This window comes from Impatiens glandulifera, chromosome 6 (genome assembly GCF_907164915.1).
Source record: "Impatiens glandulifera chromosome 6, dImpGla2.1, whole genome shotgun sequence".
Classification (NCBI taxonomy): Eukaryota; Viridiplantae; Streptophyta; class Magnoliopsida; order Ericales; family Balsaminaceae; genus Impatiens; species Impatiens glandulifera.
Genome location: NC_061867.1, coordinates 53,339,592 through 53,351,620, shown reverse-complemented (window position 1 = coordinate 53,351,620; position 12,029 = coordinate 53,339,592). Strand labels below are relative to the sequence as shown.

The window sequence follows — 12,029 nt, the reverse complement described above, 5'->3', positions numbered from 1 at the left end:
TCCTAGAACGAGTCTACTTTCTCCAAAAACCGCTTCATTTGTATTATTTAATAGTGGAATCGTTGCAAACACGATCCCGTTTAAACACTTCTCGGTTTATGTTCTACCTAATGCAACTGAAATAACTAAAATACCAATTGACATGAAAACAATATACTATATAGTATTGTGATCCAACAAAACTGAATAGACATTAAACAACATTTCTTTTTGTGGGTCTTAATTTGGTGACTTTTTTTCTTGTTAATTATTTGCATTAGACATTAATAGAGGGGACATCAACATGGGTTAGTGAAGTCCTACAAACCGGACATGAATGGTTGAGGCGAAGCCATTTATCAATACAATCCGAATGGAAACAATGTGTGCAATTAGGTATGAACCGGACTGTCTCTTTCGCAAGAAACTCGGACAAACAAATTGAGCATGTCTTGTTGTTGAGTCCCGGGCTGACATTACTTTCTCCGATTATGACAATGGGATATGATTCAATGGTGGAATCGTCTAAACCTCCTCCGGTTGTTGTAGAGAAATGTGGAGGCGTTGTGATTGAATCCAATCTTATATGTACCGAATTGTTAATGTTTTGTGAATTGTTATGAAATTTATAACAAGCCAACACCACAAAAACTATAATAGCTGGAATGCTAAATGACATCAAAAGAATCTTCAATACATGAGAAACTGTAAAAAAAAAGTTCATATGTTGAGATTTTTTTGTTTCTATATATTATTTAGTCATTTTATCTAAAAATAAACCATTTTTTAAATAACTGTTTGAGAAAATGATGAAATACCCTTTTATTAATTAAGAAAAGCAACAAATATTGTGAACTAATCAAAACTTTTACTTGGTAAAATTTTAAAATAAGACTAAATAATGTATCAAAATCCAAATAACTTTCTAAAAATGCAGATACCTTGTAATCAATCTTATAGCATTTATTTACTTTTTCAAATTATCAATTACAACATAAAATATTCTTATTTTCAGTCTATACTATTTTAAAATACTTTGACTATTAACCCGTCAAGATAACCCAATCGTAATAGTCGATTTAAGATATCAAAATGTCACGTATTCGATTCCAACCAGAAGCAGGGCATGCCGGTAGAGTGTGATACTAGTTTTCCTTAATTAAAACAAAATAAAAAATACTTTCACTATACCCAAATAATTCATTTTCTTATCCAACATTATTATTATTTAAAATAATTTAACTATTTTCAAATAACTATAAAACCCTTAATTTGTTAAGTTTACCCAGGTTAAGTCAAATTTCAGCTTGCTATATTAAGCTCCAATTATTAAAACCATCATCATTCCTCAAGGTCAACTACATATATATGCATTTTTATACATTTTTTTATATAGAACCAGATGAACACATTTGAAAACAAAATTTAGTAACCAAATAAAAATTTTATTATTCTTTTGTATCAGGCCATCTTTAAAACTAAATTAAGTTAGAATTTGTTAAATATTTGGTGGCAAAAATACTATATACATCATAATTTTTTTATTAACCTAATTCAAATGCTATAAATTAAGTCACTCACCCGGTTTTGGATAGAAGCATTCGACATCTTGGCTTCCGACATTACTCGTAAGCCCACAAACGCCACCATCCATTTCACAATACCCACATCGCGGTTTATTCCATGTTAGCAGCAAATAATCAAACTTGTAGTTGTAACTTTGAAACCGGTATTCTCCAGGGAATGGAACATAAAATACAGTAATTTCCACACAACTTCCAAAAATGTAAGATTTAGCATACTCGGCTTTAACAACAATGATAGTGTTTGTGGAATTGCTTAGGCAATTGACAATATATGACAAAGAAGAGTTGAATCCTAGTGGACAGCTTTTTAAAAAATATTCCTTACTATTGAAGTAGTTACCCATAAAAGGAGAACCTGAAAGATTCAATTCGATGAGCCTTTTTGTGAGACAATTGTTCGGGTCGGAAAGTTGTATTGTTTGTTGATTGTAGGAAATGCTTTGTATTAAGAAATGACCTGAGAATGGAAGGTCTATTGCGGGTAATCCCTGGATATTACAAGTTAGATTGAAACCGGGATAGCCACAATTTTCATCTTGTTGACCTTTTAGTAAGAATGGAAATCTTATTTGAAGACTATCATTGATGCAATTAGAAGATTTGCACGATTTTTTCGCATAAATAGGAAGGATGAGAATGGTGACATTGAAAACAAACAAAGAGATGAAGAGATTGAAGAAGGCCATCAAAGACATAAACAATTAATGATGATACAAATAAACATTTCAAAACTTATAATAATGGGTAATGTGTAAACCTTTCCCATGACTTGATCACATTAATTATTTTCTAATGTGAGAAGTCTCAACTAGACAATAAACTTATGTAAAAATAGACTTATTCTTTTATTATAACATCAAATCTTGTCAAAAGTATCTCCAGTTAAAACTAGAAAAAAAAATTTACAAGACAAATTTTGACAAACACAATTGAAGAGAAATGGCAACAGCAGTGTCACAAAAGGTAAAATAAATAACCAAATCAAGGTGCATATTGTAAGAACTAAAATCAATGTTAATATTATTTGACTCTCATAATTCACATCATTGTGTTGATTTAATTTTTTCAAATTTTCATATTGATACCCAACAACTTTTATAATTTTGTTTTACGTAGTTTAACCAACATAGTTTTGTTCTAGGTTAAGATGATTCTAGCTTTAATTAAGCGTTTTTATTACTATGTGTACAAGTTCAAATGTTTTTCATCGTCTTCATCGATGCATTGTCCTGTTTGACCTAATGCAGAGGAGTTAACGATTATAGTAATTCAAGTGGTAAGAGTTTTACTTAAAAAAAATTAAATCAAAGATTTCAGATTTTATTTTCACTAAAACCTTTGGATTTAAAGAGGTCATAATGGGAAGGTCATACTAGCTACTTTGAGAATAAATTAAGGTCACCAACAAAATAATGTAAGGAGCTCAAGGCAATATGACCCTTCAAAAAAAATAAATTAAAAAAATAATCCTTGAATAAAACAACACTGATGTTTGAAAACTAGTATTTGTTTTTATAATCATTGTCATAGTTTATAATCTCATTAAAAAATTACAAAAGTTATATTCTTTAAGAATATTTAGCAAACCATATCACATATTTCTCTAATCTTAAACATATCTTCAATACCCCAAACTCAAAAGAGAGAACTAATTAAATTGAAAACTCCATTAACCTTGAGGTAAATAATATGTGGCATAATATTATTTTCAAATTATTTTGTGTTCATGATTAAGGTATATATGATTTTGTTACTTCATTTTCATTTTCTATACAAATTATCTTTTAAACCATGTTTTAAACTTTGCTGTATTTCTTATATGTATTTGGTATATATATTTTATATCCATATATCGTGATCTGATTTTTTTTTTATGTTATCGTGATTTTTGATCACCATAACAAATATTAATTTTTGACATGGAACAAACTCGACCATGGTCTAATTATTATCAATTATCACAAAATCTGCCAAAACAATTTTTTTACATTAAACAATATTTACACTAAACAAGTATATATATATGTCATTTGCTACATTTTTTGTTTGTGTCTTGTCTTCTGAATTTGGTGGTTGTATTTCTTGTTATTCTTTCTCATTGGACATTAACAAAGGAAGAATCAACATGAGTTGGTGAAGTCCGACAAACCGGGCATGATGGGTTGAGGTGAAGCCATTCATCAATGCATTTAGAATGGAAATTATGTGTGCAATCTGGTATGAACCGAACAGTCTCTTTCGCGAGAAACTCAGACAAACAAATTGGGCAGGTTTTGTTGTTGAGTCCCGGGCTGAGACCGCTTTCTCCGATTATGACAATGGGATAGGATTGAATGGTGGAATCGTCTAAGCCTCCTCTGGTTGTTGTAGATGATTGTGGAGGCGTTGTGGTTGGACCCAAACTTATGTTTCCGGAATTGTTAATGTTTTGCGGATTCTCTTTTTTATGACATTTATAACAAGCCAACACAACAATAACTGAAATAGCTGTAATGCCAATTGGAATCAAAATACTCTTCACTACACGAGAAGCTGAAAAAAAGATGATATGTCTTAGTTTATAATATCTTGAAAGGTGTAATACTAAAAATATTTATTCAATTGATCTAAAAATAACATTTTGAAAAAATGATGGAAGTACCCTTTTATTTATAAAAAGAAACAAATTAATGCTGTGAACTAATAAAAATTATTACTTGTTAAAATTTTCAAATAAAACAAACTAAAATAATACCTTATTTCATGTTAAGTAATAAATTCTTAATGGAGTTTCAAATTTCAGTTAATCATGAACAAACAAGTTAAATTCCTGACATTTTTGTTGAAGAATACAAGTGAAAAAATTAATTAGAAGTGTTAGCAAATAGCAAGTACAAAATGTGTAGAAATTTTGGTTATATACTCAAACCAACTATATATATTTATATACTTTATAAAAATACAAGAATGTACCCAAAAAAAGATATGATCCTAGAAGTACAAAACCATGTCATTATAATCATTTGAATATTGGTTTTATATGTGAGCTACTTATAATTTGGAGGTTTTCGGGTTTATAGATTATTTGAAATTAATTTCAATAACTCATCATTCAATTTAAAATATTTTGACTATTATACTCAAATAATTCACTTTCTTAACTTAAAATAATTGAACTATTTCCAAATAACTATAAATCCCGAAATTTGTTAAATTTGCCCTGCTTAAGTCAAATTTCAACTTGTTATATTTAACTCCAAAAACATAATCATTTCTCAAGGTCAACCACATACATATGAATTTGTATACACTTTTTATATATAGAACCAGATAAACACATTTGAAAACAAACTTTAGTAACGATTACGAATTTTATTCTTCTTTTTGTATCGGGTCATCTTTAAAACTAAATTAAGTTAGAATTTTGCTTATACATTGAGTAATTTGCTAAAAAATAGGTGACACAAATACTAATTATATCATAAATATTTTTCTCATAACCTAATTCAAATGCTATAAATTAATTAGTCACTCACCCGGATTAGGATAGATACATTCGAAATCTTGCCCGAAAGTACTCGTAGGACCACAAACGCCATAATCCATTTCACAATACCGACAATGCGGATTATTCCATGTTAGCCACATATAATCAAAATTGTAATAGAAACTCTGAAAGATGTAGTCGTCTCCAGGGAACGGAACATTAAACACAACCATTTTCTTGCAATTTGGAAAAATGAAAGGTTCATAATACTCGGCTTTAACAACAATGACAGTGTTTGTGGAATTGCTTAGGCAATTGACAGTATATGACAAAGAAGAGTTGAATCCAAATGGACAGCTTAATAATGAGTATTCCCTATAGTAATTACCCATAAAGGGAGAACCTGAAAGATTCAATCCGATGAGCCTTTTGGGGAGACAATTGTCCGGGTCGTAGAGTAGTATTACTTGTTGATTGTAGGAAATGTTTTGTACTAAGAAACGCCCTGAGAATGGAAGGTCTATTGATGGTAATCCTTGGCTATTGCAAGTTAGATTGAAACCGGGATAGCCACAATTTTCATCTTGTTCACCTTTTAGTAAGAATGGAAATCTTATTTGAAGATTATCGTTGGTGCAATAAGAAGATTTGCACGATATTTTCGCATAAATAGGAAGGATGAGAATGATGATATTGAAAACAAACAAAGAGATGAAGAGATTGAAGAAGGCCATCAAAGACATAAACAATTAATGATGATACAAATAATTAAACATTTCAAAACTTATAATAATGGGTAATGTGTAAACCTTTCCCATGACTTGATCAAATTAATTACTTTCTAATGTGAGAAGTCTCAACTAGACAATAAATTTGTGTAAAAATAGACTTATTCTTTTATTATATTTATTAGAGTTGAACATCAAATTTTGTCAAAAGTATCTCAAGTTAAACCGACAAAAAAACATTACAATCCAAATTTTGACACACAATTGAAAAGAAATGGCAACAACATTAATGTCACAAAAGGTAAAATAAAGAACTAGTCAAAGGCATATTGTAAAAAGCTAAAATCAATGTTAATCTTTGGATCACTTGATGTTGTGACCAATAATGCGTCTATCAACGCACTGGTTTGTTTGACCTACGTTTAACTCATTAAAATAATTCAAGTGTTAGGGTTTCACCTAAAATCAAATATTTTAGATTTGATTCTTACTCCGAACGTTCTTATTTAAAGAGGTCGTAACCATGAGGATCATATTAGCTACTCGAAAATAAACAAATAATGTAGAGGATTTTTTATACTAGTCTCCAAATTTAAAAAATTTAAAAATTATCCATTGAATAAAACAACACGTTTTTATGAAAACTAGTATATGTTTTATAATCTGTCAAAATTTACAATCTCATTAAAAAAATAACCAATGATAATGCAAACCATGATATATTCAATTAGACTTACAATACCCAAAACATGAAAGAGACAACTCATTAAATTAAAAGCTTCATTAATCTTGAGGTAAATATTATGTGAACATTACAATCCAAATTTTGGCGCGACACAATTGAACAAAAATCGCAACAACATCGATGTCACAAAATATAAAATAAAAAACCGAGTAAGTGCTAAAATAAAAAGGTTAATCTTTGACTCACTTGATGCTGAGATGAATATTGTCTATTTTTCTATAATCGTAATTCACATCATTGTGTTGTTTAAACCTTTTCCAAACACTTTATATTGACATCCAAAAACTTTTATAATTTTGTTTTAGGTTAAACCAATACTAGCCTTAATTAAGCTAAGGCGTTCTATTACTAATAGGCACCGAAAAGTTCGACGTTTTTACTTGGCTCCATCGATGCACCGATCTCTTTGACATGTGAGCTCATTAAAATAACTCAAATAGTAAAGGTTTTACCTAAGAAATCAAATAGTTTAAATTTGATTCTCATTTAAAAATGTTCTAATTTAAGGGTTGTAACTCACGGAAAACCTTGTCCTGAAAAAGCTCGAGATTCGAGAAATTTTAACATAGTTTGCATGTCAGGAATATTTTTAAAATAAAACATTATTTTAAAAAAATTTAAATAAATCATGACAGTTTTGAAATTAATTATACAAATAATTAATTTGGGTTCAAGTTTAAATAATCTTTAGATGTGTCATAATCAAATTAAAATTTGTTTTTTAGAAATCTTTGTTTAAATTAATTTAAAAAATTATTTATTTGAAATAGAGTCTCTAATTAATTTTTAAAATCAATAAAAGGTGTACGTATATAAACGTATTTTTTACCAGAATTTTGTTTAGCTCGAAGTTTGGTGATACTCTGGAAAGGCTTTCGCGCTTCATCCTCCGTACCCGTTTTGAAAACGGTCTCTATTTTATAAAATCTTAACTTTTGAAAATTAGTTATATAATGTTTTACTTAACCAATTATTCTTCCAGTCATAGAGATATACAAATTTTCGTGTATTTAAAAATTGTAATAACAATATTTAAATACTGGTACATATTGCTGATGACGATGACTAGGGAGAAAAATACTTGAAGAATATTAGTATTTAAAGGCATTAAGGTTTAAACATATATCCAAACGAGCCATTATCAAAATATTATTTTGTGGAAATATCCCAAAAATATTTTTAAATCATTTTATATTTTTTAGGATTTTTAGAAAATGGTTTGAAGTCCGAAAATTACAAAAATAATTTGAGAAATTGAAAAATGCAATCAAATAGGCCCTATGACAGGTGTCCTTGGTCCTGGGTGCATTTTTATTAGTCGAGGATAAAAGCCCTCGGTCCTAGATCAGGAGTCCCTCAGTCTTGGGTCAGGATTCTCGGTTGGGATGCAAAAGCCACCAACCCTAGGTTTGGGAGTTCTCGGTCAGGCGCGAGACTCCTCGGTCGGATGTAAAAATCATCGGTCAAAACTCTCGGTCTGGTTGAAAAACATCAGTCAAACCTCTTAATCTTGGCTGAAAAGCCTCGGTTGGACCTCTCGATCCTGGTTAAAAGTTCTCAGTCGGAGCTCTTGGTCCTGGTCGGAATTATCGGTCCTCAAGAATATCAAAACTACAGATTTTATAATTTTGATTAAGGCCTGAATCCTTTGATCCAAGGACTTGGGTAGCTTCTGAAAGTTCCTATGATCATCATGAATATCATCATAATGTATCATTTGACATGGGTGATGTTTAATTTGTTCAAAATAGTTTGAATGCCAAAAATCGAGTTTGGGTTTTATAGTTTAATGAAGTGTGAGGAGCTTACCAATAGCTTCCTTATACTTCATATGATTGATTGATACCAAAACATGAAACCAATTCAAGAACTTAACATTTTCATTTATTTTGAAAATTTTGTTTTTGAACAAATGTGATCGGGATGAATCAAACATGATCCAAATAAGTGCCCAACATCATTAGAAACATGTTGGGAAACTTTTTGGGATGTTGTTCTTGAGGGTTAGCTCAAAATAGAAAACCCGATTTGAATTTTTCATGGGGAATTTCAATTTAGATTGACTGTGTTTCACTTCAACACAAAGCTTGCAAATAATCCTTAGATCGTTTTTCAATCAAGAAATTGATTAATTAGACAGTATACTGAACTGTCAAAACTGAAATGTAAAAATTCCAATTCAAACTAGTAATTCGATATAGAGGATGATTGGAAGTTGACCAAGGATTAAAGAACACTCCTTAGACCTTAGAGAAGCTTTCAGGATACTTAAATCCGAGCTTTAAGGCATGGTACATAATTTCGAAAAATCTAGAAGCTTGCAGCTTCAATGAGATTTTCTGAAAATTTGAATTGAAGACTTCAGAGATGATCTCTTGCCTTCAGAATCCTTAGTGGAGGCTATTTATAACCTCCCAAGGTCGGTTGATCGACCAAGTGGGATGGATTGAGTCAAACAACTATGATGGTTTGGCTGTTCTTCTGGTCAATCGTTGGCGTAGGCAGTAATAACGATCCTAGATGTAGGGGAAATAATTATCGAAGTAGGGTGATCATTTCACTTTTTGAATGGAGTCAAACCATCAAGAAACGATAGAGTTCCATCTTTGAAAAATCAAATATGGCTAATATTCTTATATGCCCGGTGATCGCGATAAAGACAATGATCCAGGGCGAAACGACGTTGTTTTTGGGCGTATTTAGTGAACATGGGATGCTCCGTTGGTATTCCATCTAGGTTTCGTTTGCGATGGAGCGTTCCATCGCATTTCGGCTAACGGTGTTGAGCCGCGCGTTAGTCATTTGTATGCGGCGCGAAAATGCATTCCTTACGTTACAGCGGGCGATGAGGACAACTACTTGGCATTGGATGACAATCCAACGCTCATCTGATGACTGACTGTAATTTATGTTGCAGCGATTCTTCTAGGTTTCGGCTATAATAGATTACAAATTTATTTATTTTTATTTTAATCTAAAGGATTTATTTGAAATTGATTTTTCTTTTACCCTTTTGGTTTTGTTTTTAAATCTTTTAAAATACACAAAATATTTAAAATAAATATGACATTTATTTTGTCAATTTATTTTATTTTTGGGTTTAATAAATAATTTATTTGGGATAAAATGGATAAAATATTTATTCTAAATTTTTTTTATTTTAATCCCTTAACCTTTTTAAAATTAATTTAAGATAAAATGGGTACATCATTTATCCCAAATTATTTTATTTTATTTTGGATATTATCCTTAATTAATTTATGATTTAATTATTACAATAATTAATCCAATCAATTATTTGATTAGGCTTTGGCCTTGGAGTTAATTATTTTGATTTTATTTATTCAAAAATAATAAAAATAATTATTTTAATTTTATAAATTGGGTATGTAGATTTTTAGTTCTTACAGAGTGCTCCTCTCGAATCAAGTTTGATTACAACAAATTGGTTTTGAAAACGCCGAGTATGACATTTAATACTAAGTTTTTCATATCCAATTTATATTATTAAGAGTGATGGAAAGATAGAACTTGTAGCAATCTGTCGGTGGAGTGACTGGTGTTGCTATGTATATCATTCATTGAGGTGCTTCCAAGTGTTAATTAAGGATCTTTCTTTGGTGATTATCATAACAAGGATAACTCTTGGAATCTTGTTTCATAGATCTTAACAAAGTATTCGTAAAATCCATATGATAATGATACAAATATAATCATAAATATTTGGAAAAAAATCAATTCCTATTTAGCATGAACATAAACAGATTATTCAAGATAGTCATATACAAATGTCTAATGGTTAATGTCACTTGATGAGACATGGAGGATTCACGAAAGTTTTAGCAACTTTTCATGTAAGTTACTAACAAGTAACATCTTAGGGTGATCATATGTGTCTGATCACAAGACTGTAAACATATGACTCTTTATAAAAGTTGATGAGCTTATCACAGGGCTTACTAACAAGTAATGCATAGGGTGATCATATACAAATGATCATGGAACTATCAACAAATAGGTTTATCGTGGGAGTTGACAAACTTGTCACAAAGGGTTACCCACAGGTAAAGTTGAGGGCAATCATGGTATAAATGATCGTAGTACTATCAATAGATATATTTTTTTTAATTAGAAGGAGAACACCAATTGAGAAATATAATTTTGATGGGGTACCTATCGACATATAAGGTTTGAGTACCTATCGAGAGATAGGGTTTGGGTACCTTGATCAAGAGATAGGGTTTGTTTTGAGTACCTATCCGAGTGATATGGTTTGAGTACCTATCGAGAGATAGGATTTTGGTACCTATCGAGAGATAGAGTTTTGGTACCTATCAAAATATAGAGTTTTTAAACCTATTAACAAATATGGATTTTGACAGAATCATATACAAACGATGTCTCGTACCTATCAGTATATAGGGTTTTGATGGAATCGTATAAAAATGATATCTCAGACCTATCAATAAATAGAGTTTTGATGGATTGTGTACGAACGATCTTTGGTGCTTATCAATAGATAAGGTTTTTGATATTAACAAATAGGAGTCTAAATGGAATTGTGTACGAACGATTTATCATACCTATCGACAAATAGAGTTTGTACGGATAGGGTTTGGATGGATCATGTACGAATAATCTCAATACTTGTCGACATACAAGGTTTTACAACAAAATCGTGTGGAAATGATGTCTCGTTCCTATCGACAAATAGGGTTTAGGGACCTATTAAAAAAATATAGGTTTGTGACAGAATTGTATACAAACATGTCTCGCACCTATCGATATATAGGGTTTTGGCGGATCATGTACGAATGATCTTAAGTACTTATCGACAAACAAGGTTTAGGTACCTATTGATAGATAGAGTTTTAGTGGATCATGTACGAATGATCTTGGTACATATCAACATATAAGGTTTTGGGTGAATCATTGTACAAACAATGTCTCGTACCTATCAACATATATGGTTTTAGTGGATCATATACAATTTCTCCCTTGGCAATGTGCCTTTTTGATGACATATATCTACCTCGAGTTGTGATTCTTCTTGAATCACTACTTGTGTCTTCATTGTGTGTGCTCCAACTTTGTCAAACTTTACATATTGACCTAGCATAACTTATCTCCACCTTTTTTTAGCCAACTCTATACCCTTTGACATTCTCTGAAAATCCAATAAAGAAAATTTTCATTGTTGTTGGATTCAACTTCCCTTGCATTACCATGAGTTAATGTTCTTGTACCAATAACTCATTTCTTACCCAATTCTTGCAAGTCTTTGAGGCCAAGCCTTAGGTGTTAGAACTTTGATATATATTAAGTGACCTTAGAGATAATAACTTGCTCACCAGCAATGGTCAATCTCTTTCCTTCTAAGTTTAACCTTTTCGAGTATGCTTCTTTAGTTTTAGGCAATCTTTTATAAAGTGTCATTCCTCTTAACACTGGAAGCACTTCACATTTTCTTTAGTCTTTAATATAGACTTAGAACTCTTACTGCTTTGTCTTCTTTCTCATGATTT

General features: G+C 30.7%; 2 protein-coding genes across 2 annotated transcripts; both read right to left on the bottom strand.

Annotated features, from left to right (window-relative positions):
- Positions 1-256: 256 nt before the first annotated feature.
- Positions 257-2,251, bottom strand: LOC124943885 (putative RING-H2 finger protein ATL21B). Its single transcript, XM_047484342.1, has 3 exons — positions 2,023-2,251; positions 1,561-1,920; positions 257-684 (listed from the first exon to the last, which is right to left on the bottom strand). The coding sequence occupies exons 1-3, from the start codon at positions 2,249-2,251 to the stop codon at positions 257-259; spliced, it is 1,017 nt and encodes a 338-aa protein (XP_047340298.1).
- A 1,409-nt stretch (positions 2,252-3,660) lies between these two features.
- LOC124943884 (putative RING-H2 finger protein ATL21A) lies at positions 3,661-5,765 on the bottom strand. The gene is made up of 2 exons (XM_047484340.1): positions 5,081-5,765; positions 3,661-4,097 (listed from the first exon to the last, which is right to left on the bottom strand). The coding sequence occupies exons 1-2, from the start codon at positions 5,763-5,765 to the stop codon at positions 3,661-3,663; spliced, it is 1,122 nt and encodes a 373-aa protein (XP_047340296.1).
- Between the last annotated feature and the right edge of the window lie 6,264 nt (positions 5,766-12,029).